We start from the raw sequence: 21,482 nt of genomic DNA, 5'->3' as shown, positions 1-21,482 counted from the left end.
CTGAGACGTTTTACTTCCTGTTCCTGCTGTTGGACACAGATCGGAGCTTTAGTTTAAATTCAGAAGGGCTTCAGAATTTTGTTTTTATGATTACAAAAAAATTGCATGCTCATTCCAGGAAAAAAAAAAACGCATGCTCATGTGGAAAACCTGATACCCCCTCCCCATCAGCTATGAATGTATAGTCTATATATGTGTATAGATTATACATGTATAAATTATGTAGATGATACATGTGTATGATTATACATGGTGTTTTATGTGTCACATGTGTGCATATTTACATATGACTGTACACATGGATCATGATATGTTTATAAACTATATTACTTTTTCCTATGAATGCACATTTTAAAGACTCTTTTTAATACATTAAAATACTCATTTAAAATGGGTGTCTCATATTATAAAACTTATATCTTACAAGACTCTTGGCAAACTCACTTTAACTTACTATATTGTGAACATCTCCCAGATCGTTAAATATTGCTCTTATGTCATGATTTTTATTAGTCGCATAGCCTTCCAAAACATACATCCTTTATGATTTACTGAAACAACCCGTTATTAGGGGACATTTGAGTTGTGGGTTCCTTGCCATTTTTTTCCGGTTAAAATAAACATCTTGGTACAATATCCTAGAGATATGTAGTACGTTTATTTTTCAGGCTTTTGATAATGTCATGCAAAATTGCCTTCCAGAATCATGGCTGCAGTTTCAACAGCAGCAGATGAGAAGGCTTCCCAGACATTCTCAGGGTGTTCATCAGATTTTGATAAATAGCGTGTTCCTGCCTTAGTTGAAGCCACCATTTAGTGGAACTCACAGAAGTCCCTAGAAGGACATTAGAAACAGAAATTTGACAACCCAAGGATTGTTGTGCATGTAACTTCTCTCTCCATTTCCTGGAGGGTGTGACAGTTGTATGATTCAGGGAGCACTGGACTTGAAGGCGGTGAGTCCAGGGCTCTACCCAGGGCCAGGCCCTGGCCCTGGCTTTGTGCTTTGGGGCAGTTCAGGCCACCCTCCTGGCCCACGGGTCTCACCCTAGGACAGGGGAGAATGATGCCTTTAAAGATAATGAACTCCCCCATACGGAATGTTTCTACCACGCAGAGCTCTGAGGTTCAGCATTACCTCCATTACTGTCTATTTGTGAATTACATATGCGCTTCACCTCCCTGCTTCTGACTGGGCGCCTCGGAGTCTAACGGAGGAAATTAGGAGGAGTCCTGGGGTCGCTAGCTGTCTGACTGTAGACGCTTCTCTTTCCCTGGCTGGGTCTTTGTTTTTCCATTTGCGAAATGAAATCTCCCTCGAACTCCAAACTTACGAGTCTAGCAAACAGAAGACTCCTTGGTTAAGCCACTCTTGATGTCAGTCTTCCCAAAAAGATGAGTAGCAGTTTCTACTGAGCGCTCACTACACCCCAGGCACTGTGCCAAGGGCGTTACATGCACGGTCCCGTCTATGCCTCACAATAACCATGAGAAATGGGTATTATTATCTCCTCATTTCACAGGTGGGGAAACTGAGTCAAGGAGAGGTCGTGACTTTGCCCGAGGGTTACGCAGGCTGCAGGTGGTTAGTTCTGGGACTTGAACTAGGACTGTTTGACTCCAGAGCTTGCGTTTCAGATCACAGAGCTGGCTGTGGAGGGTAGAATGATTTTCCATCCTCCTGGAATGGTGGTACCCACATAAAATGATGTGTGCAAGGGTGGTGGGACACCTGGGAATGCTATGAAGATACAAGACCATATTTTTCTCTGTTTTCTCTCCTTTCTTTCTTCCTCCTTTCTTCCAGTACTCTTGAGGTGGGTTTTAGTTCTGGCTCTGATGCTAACTTGAATATTTCCTATAAGCTCTCTGTGCTTCCGTTTCCTCATTTGTGAACCGAAGGGACACTCTATCTTTTCCCAGCCGATTAAAGGAACTGGAAAAGCTGACGGTTTGAGGAAATGTGTCTTTGCATTGACACCCCCCAGAGTTTCCTGGAACCGGCTCATTTCTTAACTGTGTCCCGTTGTACTGGAAGTGTCTGCATGATTGTCTCACTCTCAGAACATGTTTGTAATTACTGGCTTTCATATAGCAAAAGAATAGGAGAAATGGACCCAAACGAATTAATCCTTGATGCATTTTTAACCTTGCCCTCAATGTGTGAAATGCTTTTATTTATATCTTTCTGAATCGGACAAAAAGCCAGAACTTTCTTTTGACCAGGAAGGCAAGATTAATGAATCAGTGATCAACAGATGAGTGGTCCCGCGGATGGGGACTGGTGAGGGCTGGGAAGTAGAAAGAGCCCTGGGCTGCGAGGTAAGTGACATCGATTCCAGCCCCTGATTTTCCTCCCCAAGAACTCCAGGCACTGCGGAGTGGAGTCCCACTCTGTAAGCCTCAATTTCATCACCTGTAAAATTAGGTGTGGGACAAGCTAGATTAGTGGTTTTTCAAACTAGGCTCTGTAGATGCTTAGTGACCCCCGTGGGGCACGGTGGACGTCTGGGGGCTCGCTATTTGCATCTGTTTTATGTAATTCAGTTTGGTCTTGCTTTTGTTGGAAAAGGGGGGCTCCCTCACTTTATTTTTTTTAATGTAATTAATTTATTTTGGGGGGTAATTAAGTTTGTTTGTTTGTTTATTTTAATGGAGGCACTGGGGATTGAACCCAGGACCTCATGCATGTTAAGCATGCTCTCTACCATGGAACTATAACTTCCCCCCACTTCCCTCACTTTAAAAGGGGGAAAAAGGTTTGAAATTAGCTTCTGGTGATTTTAAAAGAGAAAGACACTCCTGGAAGCGAAACATCCTCCTTGCTCTTTGTGGTCCAGAAGAGATGGCTGGCAGCCCCACCTCCCATGCCTGTGCAAAGTCCAAAGTCCTCCCCAGAGAGCTTCCGTCCTGCTGGTCACCCCTTCCTCTGGGCACTGGGAAACTTGCTTTCTTCTTGCTCTCTTAGGCAGACGGTTTGGCTCTTCCTGGCTCCTGCTGCCAGACCCTATCCTGGGGCCACCTTAGAGTTTCCAGACCCACTGGGGAGATGAGTAAAACAGAGCACACCCTCCTCAGAAGTCAGGATTGTAAACAGAAGGAAGTGTCCTCTGCTATCAGGACGTCAGAGCACATGCCAGTCTATCACCCAAGAGGGCAGCTTTGATGGAGCGGGGACTCCTGATTTCCTGCAAGATCGCCAAGGGCAATAAGGAAGAACAGAGAGCTCCTAGTCCCACAGGCTTGCCCCTGGGGTGAAGGCTGAGCTCTGATGCTGTATTTACAAGTGCATTGTTGGTGGTCTGTTCCCCAGGGGTCTGATGTGACCAGAAGGGAAAACAGATGGAAACAAAAAAGACGGGGAGACCCTTTCCCCGGCAGACACCACCCTCCGGTCTTTGGAGAGGAGCGAATAGATAAGATACGAACAAAACAATGATGCAGTTCTATCAGAACTTTCGGGAGCCTGCCTACTTTGTCAAAGGACAGTTATTTAGGGGGAAAACACTTGCCAGCATCCTTTTGGAGGAGTCTTTCCCGCACTGGCCGCTTGGCACCATGTTCACCTCTGTATGGACTTGCTCAGAATTGCGTCCTGACCCTCCATGAAGGCAGGGCCCGTGGTTCCCTTGTTCATCCCTGAGCACAGGGTTTGGGCTCGGTGACACTTGTTGGATGAACAATAGGATGGATTCCCCTGATCCCCACCCCCACCCCCAGTCATTTTCCAAGCGCTCACCATCCTGACTTGAGCTGTTTTATCATTCATTTCTGCCCATCTACTCAAGCACACCCATCACCTCTCCCCAGGCTGTCTCCTAACCCGGCTTCCCGCCCCCGCCCCTACCTGGCCCTTCTGCCTGAAGCCCACAGCCTGTAGCCCCAGCAAACTTCCAAAGCTCAGCTCTGCCCTTTGGCAGTTTCCTCTTTTGAAACTGTCATGCTTTCTTCGACTTAAAGAGGAAAATCCACAGCTCTGGCCTTGGTCCCACAGATCCCTCCCCATCTTCTCCCCACTCGTGTGCATTGCCACGTGCTCCTTTCTGGCCCCCAGAAGCTCCAGCTTCTCTGCTTCCATGCCCGGCCGCATCCTACTGCCTCTGTCTGGCAAGTGCTTACCTTGATTCTTTGATCTCTATGTCCAAATCCTAACCGTTTTTCATATTATGTCATTGGAGCCTCACAAAATCTCTGCATCAGAGTTCTTAAAAAATTGTTCTTACAAGATGAGCCTTAAAAAATGTATTCCATGGTGAACTTAGCTCGGGCGACGCTGTACGTGTTACCTTTCTGTGGATTTATAGTGAGAGCCATTACATTCAAGGCTCTGAGAAGGGCTGCGCCAAGGACACCTGTTTAACCCAACATTTCTCAGACTCACACACAGCAGAGCTCTTTCCCCCTCCATCTCCATTAACAGACCAGAAATGCTTCCTAGAGAGTTATCAGTAAAATTATCCTTAATCTGTTTTTATTGATGAAGATACTGAGGCTCAGAGAAAAAAATGCTTGCACAAGCTGAGTGATTCAGTTCCATTTTTTTTTTCTTTAAGACACAGTGATGACTTACCGTGTTTCTTGTCCAATGAGGACTTGAAAACTTATTTTCCGCTGCCTGGAAGTTCCTTGCTTCTAAGACGATAACTCTCATTTCTCTTTCTCAATATCTGAACTTTGTCCTACTTTTCTCAAGATGATCACGTCCAAGTATTTCTTTGGCTTTTCTTTCCCTGCCAGATGTTTCACAAGTAAGCAACAAAAGGCTCCAATTAAATTTTTCCAAGAGCCTCATCAAATCATGAAAAAAAATAGCAAATGAGTTTTCCAGTGTATACCTGGTTTATGTCAAAGTCACAATAACCATAAAAGGGAGGAGATGGTGTCCTAATTTAAAAAGATATTTATTGCTATATAGTGACCTGAGTAAATTACTCAGAGACTAGCGATGTATGTGTGCACTTCTGTTTTAGTCTTAACTTTGAGGGGGTTTGAGGAATGTGAATCTAAAATATACTATAATTACAATAACAGAAAGATTTTATAATTTTCACAAATGAAAGTAAAAATTAGTTAAAAAAAAGAATGCCTCCTTGTATGTTTGTTTATAGTTTTATTATTATCACCTGACTTTTAAACCCTCCTGTGTTGTGAGTTGTGAAAGGCTTCTTTATGTTACTTTGCTTATCATATTAAGATTTATTTAGAGGGTCAGGGGACCCTGTGCCTGTTCAAGGCTGTTCCCCTGAAGAATGGCATCAGAGCAGGAGGAAGGTATAGCTCAGTGGTGGAGCGCATGCCTAGCATGCAGGAGATCCTGGGTTCAGTCCCCAGTACCTTCAATAAAAAATAAAAACAAATAAATTGAATTACCCACCCCCCCAAAAAAACCCCCAGAACAAAGAATAGCATCAGACAACAGCACACTGCTGGGGAATAGACCTCACCTAACAGTCTAGCCAAAGTCACGAAACAGGTACACAGATGCATAAGCCAGCAACAGGCACTGGGGGTGGGAATCAGTATACAGAGTGCCTGTAATACATTATCTAAAATGTTCAGTTTTCAACCAAAAATTATGAGACCTGTAAATAAACAGGAAGATGTGACCCATACCCAGGGAAAAGAGCAGGCTGTGAGAGGGCCCAACTGTCGGACTTCGTAGGCAAAGACTTCAAAGCAACTATGATAAACATGTTCTAAGAAGTAAGGGAATTCATTTGTGCTCCACCCTGCAGCCTGCCAGCTTAAGTCCAAGTTCAGCTCCAAAGTCCCCCTTCCCTCAATCACCACACGTAGTTCTCTCCATTCTCCTCACCATCCCCCAAGGTAGAAATGAATCTTTCTCTAAACTCCCGTGGCCCTTCATTGGCACAGCTGTAATCACACTCATTCCATTCTTCATGAAGTAATTTGTTTTCGCGAATTCTCTTCTCTTTAGACTGGGGTTGCTGAAGGGAAGAAAGGTCCCTGTGTCTTTCACTTTTGCCCTGTCTTAGAAGAAACTAAATAAAGGTGCATTACTGAATGCATTCAACCAGCCTCAAGCTCCAGGGAGTTCTGCGGTAGCTGTTCACTTACTCATGAAACCGTATTTTGTTTAAAAAATGTTGGCTCCAGCGTATTCTGGTTTTATCAAGAGTTCTTGCAGATCACAGGCTTGTCCCTGCACTTGGAGACTGGGGGAGGGAGGAGGAATGCTGTAAAGTCTGTGAAAATAAGGACCACCTCAGAAACATTTAAACAGAAATATGCTAACATGATATATTTCTTACTTTGGAGGCGGTGAAGCTTTGAGTCATTCTCCCTGCCTCCTTCCTTCTGTGTCATTTTGGTTTCCAAATTTCCACACGGAGCATGTATTGTCTTACGATGAGGCTGAAAATGCTGCTGCTGCTGATTATAAAAATAGGCTGCAAGCAACACATGCTTCCATTTCAAAACTCCTCTTCGCTGTCCCCCGAAGCAAGGGATACTCAAGAGCAATTTTCGTTTAAATTTTAAAAGAAAAAAAGTTAAAAATTTCTCTATAGCGAGCACTGAGGACAATGAGGTCTGTAGGCTTGAGTTTTTCTCTTGCCTTCTTTGCAATTAAATTCCAGAAAACCCTTAGGGTGGAAGTTGGGCGAGGTGTGGGGGTGGAGGGCGGTGACAGCCCCTGGAATGGGGCCGCTCCAGTACCCAGCGAGACTCGTGCGTTGTCACTCATTGGCCAGCAGGGTCCCGGACCTTGGCCAATCGCACGGGGCTGGGTCGCCATGGCGACGGGCACGCTAACACAGGCACTGGCCCGCGGAAGCCTGTTCGCCGGAGAGCTGGGGACGATGGCGCGGAACCTATACGGTCCACGAGTCCGGATGGGCAACTGGAACGAGGACGTCTACCTGGAGGAGGTACGGCGGGCGTGGCTGGGCGCGGCCCGCCCACAGCCCAGGACTCCCAAGTCCCGCCTAAACGCACGCCCCTGCTTTGAACATCCCAACGCTCCTTTCTCACCCAGCACGTACCTAATGCCCCTAAAATCCCACCCCGCTCTGGACGCCCACGGAATCGCGCTGGCCGTCCTGCAAACGCAGGTCTCGGGCCCTTGTACTCTTCACACGCATCCCTCGGCCTCCCTCCCAAACTCTCAAGGCCCCTGCCTGTGCCTCAGCCTCACTAAGTCCCCCCCCCCCCCCCCCCCCCGTTCCTAAAGACTTGCGGTCCCACAAGCAGCGGCCCAGGTGAGGAGGGAGGCTCCAAGCAGAAACCCTGCCGCCCCTCACTTGTCACACATGCTCTCCTGAGTGCCCCTTTTACTGCCCTTGTCGTCGCGCATATGGTGGTCTTAACAAGACTCTGGGCCATCCTTTAGGAACTAGTTGGGTGAGTGGGGGTGGGCCCTTCCAGTGTCCATCGTCACACAGCTAGCAGAGACCTCAGTGAGGGGCACACGTGACCTCCGAAGGTTACTCATGATTGTCACCTGTTGGAGTAATCACAAGTAATGGTTCTTTTTTCGTGTCTTTCTCATTTTTCTAAACATTCTACAATGAAGTGAAAATATTAAAGTAATGCTAAAAAATTTCCACCATTTCTCACTATGCTCACATTTCTTTTTTCTGTTCTTAAATTTTGCTTTTCAACTTGATGTACTTTTGATCTAAAAACTCTTAAGTATCTGTATTATTCAGGACGACTGTTAACTCTTTGGGTTTCATTCATTTTCTCTTTAACCAGGAGCTCATGAAAGACTTCTTAGCAAAGAGGGATAAGGGACAACTTCTCATACAGAGAAACAGAAGACTAAAAGAGAACCTTTTGAGACAGGTAATTTGAAATTTGTGTTGTTTTTCAAAAGTCTGTGAAATTACATGTGAGTTATGTTACGCTAGCAAAAATTCCATAAGTGAGTTATCATTTGGAAAAATACCGATTTTTCTCTTTAGAAACAAACCCACAACGTTTAAAATTCTCTAAAACTCCTATTTAAATGGTAGATGCAGCTTTCTGTATCTGAAGATGGATACGTTCACTATGGCGACAAAGTGATGCTTGTGAATCCCGACCATCCTGAGACAGAAGCTCATCTGTTACTGGGCGGAGACCTGAGCCTGTGTATGACCCCAGATGAAATGCAAGCCCATCTGAGTGACGACTTAGAGGTGCCCTGCGGCCTGAGCGCATCTCAAACCAAGATCCCGGTTGGCAGAAACACTTTTACCATTTTGTGGTAAAGATACATTAATTTTCATCATAAATATCTGTTTTCACTTGTAGCTTAAGGATGCCCCGGGATTAGAGCAAAGGTTATATGAACACTCTCTGTGATGCCCATCTTGCTTTCTTATCTTGAGAAGTATTGTCAAGGGGCCTCTACAGTCCCTTTACTTTAAACATCAGGATAATGAGTAATTTGAGTTCAAATCAAAATGCTTAATTCAAAGGTATTGGATGCAGCGATTTAAATTCACATGCTGTCTAGAAGCAAAGTGGGTTTTCCTAGCAACATTTCAGAATGCTCTGAGCTTATTTGAATGCTTTCATTGTTTTTAATGTTGCTATGTTATTTCTACATCAGAAATATATAGCTTAATGCAAGGCGGCAGTACGTGGGGATTTGTTACTCAAAAATTCATTGTCCACTAAAGATGTACTTGAATTTCTGAAAATGAGCTTTTAAATCCTTAGAGAATAGATACATAATTACTACTAAAAATCAGTTGCTTTCAGCGTGTTACTAACTGTGACAGCAAGTTTATATTACAGCGATGTAACTGGTCCTTTAAGTCTTTAATTTAGATTTCTTTTGAATACAGATGATTTATGTTAAAACAACTAAGAATTGATCACAATTTCTGTTTCCTGGAAGGTTAAGAGGGAAGACTGTACTAAATAAACCTGCAAGTGTGTTACCTTGTTTCTCTCTAAAGATGTCAGTGCATTGGGGCTATCATGTACAGAGAAAGGAATATAGTCAATAATACCATAATAATTTTAAATGGCGACAGATGGTAACTACATTTACCCTTGTGATCATCTCATAATCCTTTGTAAGTGTCGAATCACTATGTATACACTTAAAACTAAACTCAACATTATGTATCAATTATACTTCAATTCAAAAACAGATGTCAGCTACTTAGCCCAGGTCATTAGTGTAGGACAGTGTGATGTGCTCAGTCCACCCTAGGCTCACCAAGTGGGAACGTTCCGTGTCTGACTATGTTGGGAGGCAGAGACTAAGGTGCCAGCAAGATTTGAAGACCCAAATAAAACACCTTTTGGTTAGTGACTTACTTCAGTTATGGTCCATGAATAGACGTTATTAAGAAAATTATGAACAAAACTGCATACACAAAAAATAGAGCTGTAGAATGATCCCAACGCAGAGAATTTACATTATGCTCGTCCTCCACTGACAGTGCAGCTGGAGAGGTCATCGGTCAAGTCCTCAGATACGGGCAGAACTTTCGCCTCGGGATAGCAGGAGGATTTGAAGGCAGAATGGTGAGTCATCGAATTGCATGTCTACTTTGGACCCGCCATTTTTGTTTCCACGTGGGCTGATGGCTATTTACTGAAGTGGATGGAGAACCCTAGAGAGGTGGGCTCCATCTCTGGCTTCATTATGGTTTCAGCCTACAGCTTCTCCAAGGCATTTTTGGGGCAATTCCTCCCTTCTAATGTCACAAATTACAAAAATACATCCTTGCAAGCTAAAGAATAAAAAAAAAAAAAAACCTTTTTGTAGTGCAGTTGATATAAAGCAAAAATGTATACCACCTCCACTTGTAAGTTAAATAACTGAATCCTATAATAATAATCTGACAGCTGTTTAATGTCACCAATGCTAACAAATTTGCATAAATCAGGGTGCATAAGTCTTTGCTGTTTACCTCTACCTTGGGGATTAGGTGGTGTAACAGAACCGGATGAACATGGTTTGAATTCCAGCTGAGATGCATGCCTATGGGATGGGATTTTGGGTGTTATTTAAACTTTTTGAGTCTTTCTCATGTATACAATGGAGATTACTATGCCTTACTACATGTTTAAGTGCTTCACATACATTAACTCACTTACTCCTCCCAACAAGGCTTTGATGTAGGGACTATTGTCCTCCTGTTTTACTGATGGGGAAACAGAGGCACAAGTTAAGTGATTTTGCTCCAAGTCATTTGGCTACTAAGTGTCAGAGCTGGTATTACACAACATTTTTAACTGAACCAGGGATTCCATTATTGTATGATGTGGCATTATTATTGTTGTTGTTATTATTATTATTATTATACCACTAATAAAACCAATGCTGGCAATTCAATTCCGACACACCATAGACGGTAAGCTGTAGCCTGATTTTATTTTTTTAGTCTTTTTTTAAAACTGAAATATAGTCAGTTTACAATGTTGTGTCCAGCACAATGGTGCACAGCATAATGTTTCAGTCATACACATACATATTTTCCTTTTCATTATAGGTCACTACAAGACACTGAATACAGTTCCCTGTGCCATACAGAGGAATCTTGTTGTTTATTTTATATATAGTAGTTAGTATCTGCAAATCTTGAACTCCCAGTTTATCCCTTCCCACTCCTGTTCCCCTCTGGTAACCATAAGTGTGTTTTCTATGTCTGTGAGTCCATTTCTGTTTTGTAAATAAGCTCTTGTGTGTCTTTTTTTTTTTTTTTTAGATTCCACATATAAGTGATATCATATGGTATTTTTCTTTCTCTTTCTGGCTTCCTTCACTTAGAATGACAATCTCCAGGTCCATCCACGTTGCTGCAGATGGCATTATTTTGTTCTATTTTATGTACAGCCTAATTTTAAATGTGGCCATTAGAGGGAATGCCCAATTGTTGAAAGAGGAGAGTTAATCATCACTGTCTGATCCAGAGATTGGCACTGCTAACCTCTGGCTCGTTTTCTTTTATAAAGGGAAAGAGAAAAGTCTTAAAATATAGGGAAAATTACAGGCACTACAACATTTAGATATTTTTTTTCCTTGGTCTCTCTCTGCCTTTTTTCTTCCTCCTTTTCCCACCCCTCTCTCCCATCTCCTGTCTCCTCTCGCCTATAAATCATCTGCTCTTTGCCTGCTCATTGACTTGGGTTTCCATATCTGCTCTTCCACAGACTGGAAAATCTCACCGTGTTTGTTGCCAGTATTTCCTCCCATTTGTTACTTGGCTTTTAAGTTGCAGTTGTTCTAATCAATTTTCGAGCAAAGTCTTTCAGTGCTTTTCTTCGTCATTCCTTCCATCGCTCAGATCCTTTGAAGTCTGCTCCAAAGATATGATAAAAAGAACTTGTGTTAATTTTTAGATGTCTGGAGTTTAACTATTGCTTAAATCTATTCTTTCATCCACTTGGGGTTTATCTTGATAAGGGGTTTATGTGAACATCTAAATTTCCCCCAAGTGACTAGTCAGTCATATCTGTGTAATTTCTCAAATAGTGATTCCTTTCTTCACTACCACGCTGCATACATTAAATTAGCATATATGGTTGTTTCTAAGCTTCTTATTTGGATCCATTGAACTGGAGTTGTTTATTTTTATTCTAGGACTATAGCTTTACGATACACTTCAACAACTTGTAAGACGAGTTCCTTCTCATTACACTTCTTTGTCTGAATTTATGTCAGGAATTGATCTTTCAGTTAAACATAATAATAATTTTTTTCAAGTCCCTCTGCCCCCTTGGGGGAAGAAAATCACTTGGCATTTTGATTGGCATTTGTACAATTAAGAAAACTCACATATTTGGTAGCTTTACAATATTTGTTCTTCCAAGATGTCTCTCCGTTTATTCAATTATTCCTTTATATCTCTCGGTAGAGTTTTGTGGTTTTCTTCACACGGATCTGACACTGGTCTGGTCAAGGTTATTCCTTGGTATCTTCTATTTTGGAAGCTGTTGAAGGGAAGCCCTTTTGACAGTTGCAGCAAAAATATAAGAAAGACGTTGATTTTTATACTCACCTTTGATGAAGTCATTTACTCTTATTAATTCTAGTTGATTCTCTTATGACTCCTAGGTATGCAGTCAGTCAGTTCATCTTGAAATGATGACACTTTTATCTCTGAAGTTCTCACATCTCTTATTTCTGTTCCTTGTCTTCGAATTAGCAGGCATCTCTGGGGTATTTATAAAAAATCTGGTGATAGAGGCCTTCTAGATTTGTTCCTGATTTTATTATTATTTTTCTTTATATTAACAAAGTTTGTGGTTTGAGATAGATATTACTTGCCATTTGAGGTCCCGGTTTTCTTGATGCTCTGACTGGCATTGTCATTCTCCGCATCAGCCAGGGCCAAAGCCATAGTGTATCCTGGACCCATCTCTTTCCGCCTCACGTCCAGCTAATTGTCAAGTCCCATGGCTCTCCTTTCATAATGCGACTAGGCCTGTCTTTTTGTTCCCAACGCCAGTACCTCAGTCCAGGATGACCCTGTGGGTTGATTGCTTTAGTCTATCCTGATTTCATCCCATGCTAGCAGGGTGCTGTTAGATTGATCCTTTACAGCTCAGCTCTGCTCAGCTCTCATCTCATTGAGAATTCAGTGGCACCTCTCCATGGCCCTCTGAATTCAGTGCTGCTGTTTACTGTAGCATTCAAGCCCTCTGTAATATGTGCCCACCTCCCTGTCCACGTTCATCCTGTCTGGCTCCCTGGTACCGTATCACCCCCTCCTCGGAGACTTTCCTGAGCCCTGGGAGAGCATGTGTTCTCACTGCTGCCCTCCTCCAGCTCTTTGCGTGCCTGCTGGATGGCCACACCAACAAGTGTTTCCCATTTCTATACTCAGTCATCTCTCCTGCTAGTTGGAAAACCTCTTGAGGGCAGTAACTCATTTCTGCCTCCCTCATAGCACTTTACGGCACAGCTTTGCGTATAAAAGGTGTTTAATGAAAACCTGTCAAAATATGCAGAAACCACCACCAAGTTCAGGGTGAAGGTGAGTCAGCAAACAGCCAACGAGAAATTACCATTTCCGACTTTTCAGCAGGATGGGGTGGTTCTTGGCAAAGTTACGGGCAGCCAGATCACTGACATAAATTCCAAGTGTGGACATTAATTCCAGAGGGGCCAAGGCCCCCTCGGAGGCTCACATATGCATATCAGCTGTGCTAGTGTTGGCTTTAAGAGAACTTCACTTCACGCAATAATTTTCATGCAACATTATTTATAATGAGTAAAATACTGATCCAGGCCCAATGCCCTGAAAAAAGAGGAGTCATGCACGAGAAGGAAAGGCGGGCCGAGTTTGGTATTCAAAGGAAGGAGGAGCACCTTGAGGTGCTGTGGGGCGGGTGGTCTCAGCGTTCTGAGATGGCATTTCTGAGGGAGAGGAAAATGGAGTGTTCTCACACAATCAGTGAAGAACAGGGGTTTTGAAAACTGCTTTTTAAAAATTGAAGTCTAGTTGATTTGCAATGTTGTGTTAGTTTCAGGTGTACAGCAGGGTGATTCAGTTATACACACACACACATATATACTTTTTCAGATTCTTTTCCATTATAGGTTATTACAAGCTATTGAGTATAGTTTCCTGTGCTGTACAGTAGGTCCTTGTTGTTTGTCTGTTTTCTATATGGTAATGTATATCTGTTAATCCCAAACTCCTAATTTATCTCCTCTCCCTTTCCCCTATGGTAACCATAAGTTTATTTTATTTTATTTTATTTTTGTTTTGTTTTGTATATATGTATATTTATTTAAGTATGGTCAGTTTACAATGTTATGTCAACTTCTGGTGTATAGCACAATGCTTCAGTCATACATGAACATACAAATATTTGTTTTCATATTCTTTTCACCATAAGTTACTACAAGATATTGAATATAGTTCACTATATAGTATGAACTTGTTTATCTATTTTAGCTATATTAATTAGTATCTGTGAATCTCGAACTCCCAATTTATCCCTTTCCACTCCCCATAAGTTTATTTTCTATGTCTATGAGTCTGTTTCTGTTTTGTAAATAAGTTCATTTGTGTCACTTTTTAGATTCCACATATAAGTGATATCATATGTTATTTGTCTTTGTCTGTCTGACTTACTTCACTTACTGTGGTAATCTCTATGTCCATCCACATTGCTGCAAATGACACTATTTCATTTTTTATGGCTGAGTAGTATTCCATTGACTATATATACACCACATCTTCTTTATCCAATCATCTGTTGATGGACATTGAGGTTGCTTCCATGTCTTGGCTACTGTAAATAGTGCTGCTGTGAACAACAGGGTGTATGTGTCTTGTTGAATTAGAGTTTTCTCCTGATATATGCCTAAGAGTGGGATTCCTGAATCACATGGTAACTCTAGTTTTAGTTTTTTAATGAATCTCCATGCTGTTTTCCATAGTGGCTGCAACTAAACTACATTCCCACCAGCTGTGTAGGAGGGTTCCCTTTTGAAAACTGCTTTTGAACACAGCTGTGGTCCCGCCAGTGGACTACTTCCTACTTCCCCAGCTTTTCGAGTAGCTATGATGTAGTTCATCTGCCTGTTGTTGTTTTCAGTTATATTTATCAAGTGACCACAGGACCCTGATGAGGTCATCGAAGAGGTCTTGGCTTCAGGAAGTGTACCTGACAGATGAGGACTCCTACCTGAACTGCTGGCAGGCTGCCTTCCCCGACCCCCAGCTACGCCTGGAATATGAGGGCTTCCCCATTCCGGTGAGCACGGCCTGGGGAAGAGATACATGTGCGCTCATGCTATGAAATGGATGTGATTTGCTCCTGTGTGTAAAACAGTGGCTTGTCATGGCTCCAATGCCTTATGAGCTCTATGTACTTTCACTCTCCCTTTTTCATTTGTAACTCAAGCTTGGAAAGCGCTGTTTTGCCTGGTGGCAGCCTCCTGCTTTGGTGCTTCGCTCCTCTGACTGCACGTAGAATCACCTATAGAGCTTTATAAAAACTGAGATCAGGCTGAGAACCAGTCCCCTGAAATTGTAAGGATTAGGACACTGCTTTCTTCCAGGCCTCTGTTAGGTCCTCATTTCTAAAGAGACTGTCATTGCTGGACATTTTCTCAGGACCCTGGGCCCTGAGGGACGGGAACCTGTGGGGCGGGTGAGACAGTGTCCCGATGGGAAGGCAGGTCTGGTGGGCACTGAGCTGTTTTGAGGACCGACCAGAGACCATGAGGAGCATCTGTGGTCAAATGGGTGGGCTTTAGTACTGGCTGCAGAGATGAAGAATGTGCACCACGGAAAACTGGGGCGTTTAAGTAAGAGGCTGTCAGAAAGAACATGTTATAGATTTGGGGCTGTGGTTGGGAGATTTTAGGGAGGGTCCCAGGAAGTGGGGCTTTGCCCTGGATTGGATGCTGTCAGGAAGCAGGGTACCTCACTACATCTTATCTATGGAGGGCAGGCCAGAGCACAGCGCAAGCTGTCATTAGTAAGGAGGGAGCAGACACTCCTATTCACAGGGAGGGGAGGACATTTGACATTTTGTGGCTTGGACAATGCTCATGTTTTTGCTGTGTTCAGGCATGATCACAAAGTGGTCTTCTTTTTGTCTTGACCCACTGTGGCTGCAGCGTGGCCTTGTCTGATGTGGGCATGGTGTGAAATTACGTTTCACTGGAGACCACTAACGCGCAGCCTTGGCTGCCAGGCCAACTCCCAGATGTCAGAGGCTGCTTTTCCCCATTTTGCGCAGCTTTTAGCTTACATGAGGCAGGATTTTGAAATAATATGTCTTTTACTTTCTGATTATAAACATAATATATATTTGCCTAAGGAAAGTCAGAGAAACAAATAACATGAAGATTACCAGTAGTCCCACCTTCCAGAGAAAGCCACTGTTATTTCTTTTCCCATGCATATGTTTATTTTTTTTAATTTAAATTTAATTTAAAAAATAGGACATGGTGGGGGAGGGTATAGCTCAGTGGTAGTGTACATGCTTAGCATGTATGAGGTCCTGGGTTCAATCCCCAGTACTTTCTCTATGAAAAAATAAATAAGTGAACTGAATTACCTCCCCCACTGAAAAAAAAAAAACAACCAAAAAACAGGACATCAGGAATATCCTTATTTTTTCCACTTAAAAACATCACGAACCATATTTCAAGTTGTCCAAGATCTTCTCCAATATGACTTTGAATGATTGTATAGTGTTCCATTATAGGTGTATCTACAATCATGTTTTTAATTAATCCATTATGGTTTGGCTTCTAGGTTATTCCACATGTATCTATGTAAATGAATATATAGTATATTTCCAAATTTTTGCTTTTAGAAAAATGGAAGCCTTAATTCATAATGCAAATAACATACTTTCTTTATCTTCAAAGGCAAATGCAAAAATTCTCATCAATCACTGCCACACGAATCGGGGGCTGGTGGCCCACCGGCATCTTTTCTTAAGGTACTGTGTTGCAGGCGACAGTAAAACGCCATGCTTGGGCATGGGGGCTGTGAATACAGGCAAAGAAGCTCAGTTTAAAGGGGCTGGCTGACTACACACACAAAAAGTTCTTCGATGACGAAATATCACTACGTAGAACTCTGATGGTGGGAAAAAGCCTATTAGAGCCCTTTGTATTATGAGTCCCTCCCCACAGAGGATTTTAGCTCTAATGGGATTCTTGCCCAAATAGGGTGAAACTTGCCGGCAAACACTGTGTTTTAGAGACCCCTCCAAGGGCTTTACACAGCAGTCTGCTGATTTAGGTGCTTTTGAGATGAAAGGAACAGTTTACAGAGGGTTGTAATTCCACTTCCAATCAGTGTTAATTCTTTCTTGCCCCAGAACCTATTTTGGAAAGGAAGCAGAGGTCGCCGCTCACACATACCTGGATTCACACAGAGTCGAAAAGCCGAAGAACCACTGGATGTTGGTAACTGGGAATCCCAGGAAGGACTCTTCCACCATGTTGGACCTCCCCGAACCGCCGGCAGAGGACACGCGGGCCCTGGAGCAGGTGGCGGGCCCGGGGGCGCAGTAACACACCCGTTGCGCATGCGTGCTCTCATCCAAGGCAGCTTTATTAGTAATTCGACTGTCGTGGTCGTGCCTCAAGCTATTTTTCAGGAACTCTCTGAACATTATTTTAAAACAAAGGCTATATTAAGATTACTAAATTAATGGTGGAAGCCTAGGACGCAGGGAAAGAAACAAAACCGAAACCTCTCCGCAGGTAATAGCTCAGAAATGGTATTTTGACGGTGACAGATGATATTCCTTTGTAAATGGCCAGATTCTGAAGACTCAGCTTCCTTTATTTAGATCCTATGTAGCAGCAGCTTCGACAAGGGCTATGTGTTACTTTTTAAAGCTGTGTCTATGTAATAAAGCTATCGGAACTTTACTGAATTTTTGGCACCACCCTCTGTCCGCGTCCCCGCCCCCCCCCCCCCCCATGTACCAGGAAATAAACTGCGTTGCTGTGGCCTGTGGCCTGTGGCCTTACCTTAGAGTTATTTCCTTCGAGTTCTTTCCTTCTTGTATTTTTGTTTCTTCCTCTGGCTTGGGGTGGGGGGTGGAAGGCGGGAGTCAAGACCTCTACTTGACCAGTCTATTATTTCGTAATGCTTTTCAAATTGCAGAATCTTCTTACTTCTACCTTATCTTTGAAACCACCACATTAGTTGCAGCATTCGCATGATCAGAAAGTTCCTGATAAAATAAATACCTATCTTTCCATGTGTTTGTCCATCTACTCATTCTCTGTCGAGTACCGAGTACCTATAATGTGTAAGGTGTTATAATGGGATGAAGAGATGCCCAAGCCAGGAGGTAAAGGTAAGCGCTAAGGGTTTTGCATATAAATATCGTCAGCCCTTCGTATCTGCGGTTTCGCATCCGCGGATTCAACCAACCGCTGACTGTGTTTAGGATCCACGATCCACGGTTGGTTGAATCTGCAGATGAGGAATCTGCAGATGCGGAACCTGCAGATTTGGACGCCGGATTAAGGGGTTGAGCGTCGCAGGATTTTGGTAACCTTGGGGGTCCTGGAACCAACCCCCACGGATACTGAGGGACGACTGTATACCCAGAGGCAGAAAGTAAGTCACAGGTAATGTAAATACGTTTTAAATAGATGCGGCTTCAAGCCAGTGTGGGTTGACCCTCTTCCTGGAGGCAGGCATTTGCTGTCGAGTGCTGTAGGAGTCAGGGAGCTGGTTCTCGCTTGGCTGTGCGCTGGGTTCACCTGGAGAACTTTAGCAATTACTGATGCCTGGACCCCAGCCCAGAAATTCCGAATGAATGGTTTGGGGTACAGCCAGGGCATCGGGCATTTTCAGTGTTCTTCAGATGTCTCTAATGTGCCGCCCGGGTTGAGACCCACTGCTTTTGGAGATGAAGGAGGAAGCGATGGTTCCTTGGGGTGGTAAGGAAAGGCTTTTCTCAGTGGGCCATTAAATCAGAAATTCTGGGGTAGGGCTTTTAAAAATACAGATGTCGAGCCGACCGCTAGGGATTCTTATGGAATTGATAAGGAGTGGAGCTCAGGTATCAGCATTTAAAAACTCACTAATTTATTTAAATGTCCAGCCTGGCTTGAGAACCGCTGGCTTAGCTGAGTAGAATTAGGTTTGCCTGTGTATCTCTAAAAGGCATAACCAGACTTGGAGGTAGGTAGATTTGGGCTCCATATGGAGAAAGAAGGTCTTTAACAGTGTGAACTGTTCGTAAGCATCTAGACCAATTCTGGTGCATTCTTGCTCCTACCATGAGGTGTCCATGAAAGCTTTCAGACAGCGTGGGGCTCACATTTCTTCCTTGCCATCCTTCAGTGGTTCCTTGACTGAATCACCAAAGGGTTTTAATACCTCAGGAATACTGACCAAGTTTGCAAGCATGTACTTAGTGACAGCTATGGTGTGACTGCCACCTGGCTGATGGCAACAGTAGGGCACAGTCATTTTAATTCAAAGATGCTGAAATATGAAAAAGGACTTCTTGTGCATTTTAGAATAGGCGAAATACAGTCAATAACTAGAAAGTTAATGCTACTGAATGGAGAGAACACTGTCACCCTGTCACCCTGTGTGGTCACATCAGAGCTTCTGCCTTGGGTCTGTTGTGCACATTATAAAATTATAAAGGGGTTTTTACCCTCATTTCCTTATTTAGTTCTCACTCTTTTCTGGGCTTAGATTGAATATTGTTCATTGCTGTATCCCTGTTTCTCGAGAAATATCAGTTGAGTGAATGAATGAGTGAATGAATGAACAAATGAATGAAGCTGTACCCTTTACAGAGGTGGCAGTAGCTTGTAGAAGTTAAGTGATTTGTTTAAAGTTACATAGCTCTTAAATAGTGGAACTGGGCAGGACCAAGTCAGATCTTCCAGACCTTCTTCTAAACCAAGATTTTCTAATCTCCCTCTCTCAGTTTTTTTGGGTCCAGATAATTCTTTATTGTGGGGAGGGCTGTCCTGTGCCTTATAAAATGTTTGACATATCCCTGGCCTCTCCTCACTAGATGAATTTTTTTTCTACTATCCCTTCACCAAAGGTAAAAATAGTAGAAATGTTGGTTTTTTCCGTTAGTAGATTAGCTCAATGTCTCTTGTAATCATCTGAAGCTTTTAAGAAGGGAAATAGCTGCTGCATTTATTTATTTGTTTAAGGAATAACTATTTAGAACCATTTATAGATTTGATAATGATTTCATATTAATTCAATTATTTTGGAAATTTGGCATAAGTAGAAGCTGGTTAAGTTACTGGGTTTGATTCCAAAAGGGAGACCATGTTATAAGGAAGGAAACTGGTTGATATATAAAGAACTCCTACACGTGCCAGAGAAAACCACACACATTCCATTAGAAAAATAAGACGAAAGTCGTGAACTGGAAATTATTCCGAGGAATAATTTAAGAATCCAATAAGCATTTCAAAGCACATTCAAATGAAGATAATAGGATACCACTGTTTCTTCCTCTGAAGGAAGGCAGTGATAGTAACAGTGTCAGAGCCCACGGGGACCCAAGCAGATTGATCTCACCTGGCCGTTTTACAGGTGTGGAAATCGGCCAGATCAGGGCAGGGGCAGCCGAGCCCCACCTCCGATGACAATGACCATTGAGAGGTCGGGGCTGATTAGCCTCACAGTCAGCCGAGTCCCTCGGGGAGCAGAACTAACTGGGGTAAGATTCATACAAGTGTTGAAGTCTCCTGGATGGATCTGGAAGGTATCATGCTAAGTGAAACAAGTCAGACAGAGAAAGACAAATGCCGTATGTGTGACCTCACTTACATGTGGAATCTAAAAGCCAAAACCAACAAAGCAAAGTACAAACAGACCCACGAGATACAGAGGACAAATGGGTGTTTGCCAGAGGGAAGGAGGATGGGGTAGTTGATTAAACAGGTGAAGGGGATTAAGAGGTGCAAGCTTCTTGTCATAAAATAAATAAGCCACGGGGACGTAATACATACACAGTATATGGAAAATGGTCAGTAATATTGTAATAACTTTGTATGGGGACAGATGGTTACTAGACTTATTGTGGTGATAATTTCATAGTGTATACAAATGTCAAATCACAATGCAGTACGCCTGAACCTAACATAATATTGTAGGTTGACTTTATTTTCAATTTTAAAAAAGAACGAAGAGACAGGTTTCTCTCCTGCCGATTTGGTCTTGCAGTTTTCCAAAGTGGCCACAAGATGTCACTGTGAAAAATGCTAACAGGTCAGTGCCGCAGTTGCTCAACTGCTGAGCTTAATTTCAAAATACGAGGGAGTTTCCCGTTTTCAAAATGTACATTTTAAGAGGGGAAAAACCATAAAAGCGCTGCAGTCAGGGTATCAGTTCGTTTTTTTTTCCTTGTAAAAGAAACGATGTATTAGGCATATGTAAAGGTTGCTTAAACAGCATTCCAAGGGATTGTGCCAAGGGGAGTTCAGGTTAGGATACAGCCCCTCTGGGCCTTTTTATAGACATTCCGTCTGACGTCTGGAGTTCTCCCCAGGAAATTGGGCTCTGCACCCGGGCCTGGGACCTTGGGCTCCCAAGTTGCCCTTAGTGACGGCAGCACGATGTCTGGGTGGTGATTCCAAAGCCCTCTCTGCTACGTTCCAGCCTTACCCAAGTCCTTCTCCTCACCAAGCCTCCGTCTTCTCGGCTGGGTTACTGACTTCTTCTCGGCGTTGTTTGTAAGATTGAGTGACATGACATAATGTATTCTCAAGAGAGGCAGGAGCGGGCCACGATTATGAGCTCTGGCCCTGGGGTCAGGCAACTCAGTGAGGATACTGGTCACTTCCTAGGTGTGTGACCTTGGGAGGCACTGTGCCTCTTTGAGCCTCTACTCACTCATAGGTTAAAAAAGGGCTCAAGAGGACACATTTGTCCCCCATCTCAGGGGCTTGCTGTCAGACTGTGTGTGCCACACATCTAGCGTCCTGTCCAGCAGCACGTCAGTAGCATCAGTCATTATCATCATGGCTTAGGTCTCATGCGTGTCTGCTGTCTGTGTGCTTGCTGCCTGGCGTTGCTGCATCCTGATTT

General features: G+C 43.2%; 2 protein-coding genes across 2 annotated transcripts in view; both read left to right on the top strand.

Annotated features, from left to right (window-relative positions):
• Positions 1-6,730: 6,730 nt before the first annotated feature.
• On the top strand, positions 6,731-17,323 carry CFAP161 (cilia and flagella associated protein 161). Its single transcript, XM_006208844.4, has 7 exons — positions 6,731-6,890; positions 7,717-7,806; positions 7,977-8,209; positions 9,402-9,486; positions 14,518-14,676; positions 16,307-16,380; positions 16,765-17,323. The coding sequence occupies exons 1-7, from the start codon at positions 6,756-6,758 to the stop codon at positions 16,958-16,960; spliced, it is 972 nt and encodes a 323-aa protein (XP_006208906.3). The 5' UTR covers positions 6,731-6,755; the 3' UTR covers positions 16,961-17,323.
• A 673-nt stretch (positions 17,324-17,996) lies between these two features.
• Positions 17,997-21,482, top strand: part of IL16 (interleukin 16) — a 116,058-nt gene continuing 112,572 nt past the window's right edge. The window contains exon 1 of the mRNA XM_072950894.1: positions 17,997-18,023. The gene's annotated coding sequence lies outside the window, so the exon portion shown is untranslated. The remainder of the gene's footprint in view (positions 18,024-21,482) is intronic.

This window comes from Vicugna pacos, chromosome 27 (assembly GCF_048564905.1).
Source record: "Vicugna pacos chromosome 27, VicPac4, whole genome shotgun sequence".
Classification (NCBI taxonomy): domain Eukaryota; kingdom Metazoa; phylum Chordata; class Mammalia; order Artiodactyla; family Camelidae; genus Vicugna; species Vicugna pacos.
The sequence above is the reverse complement of the archived record's forward strand: the minus strand, read 5'-3'. Positions and strand labels throughout refer to the sequence as shown.

Coding starts and splice junctions, on each gene's coding strand:
- CFAP161 (XM_006208844.4), top strand. CDS start 6,756: ATGGCGACGGGCACGCTAACACAGGCACTGGCCCGCGGAAGCCTGTTC. Junction 8,210..9,401: donor AACACTTTTACCATTTTGTG/GTAAAGATACAT, acceptor CTCCACTGACAG/TGCAGCTGGAGAGGTCATCG. Junction 16,381..16,764: donor CACCGGCATCTTTTCTTAAG/GTACTGTGTTGC, acceptor TTCTTGCCCCAG/AACCTATTTTGGAAAGGAAG.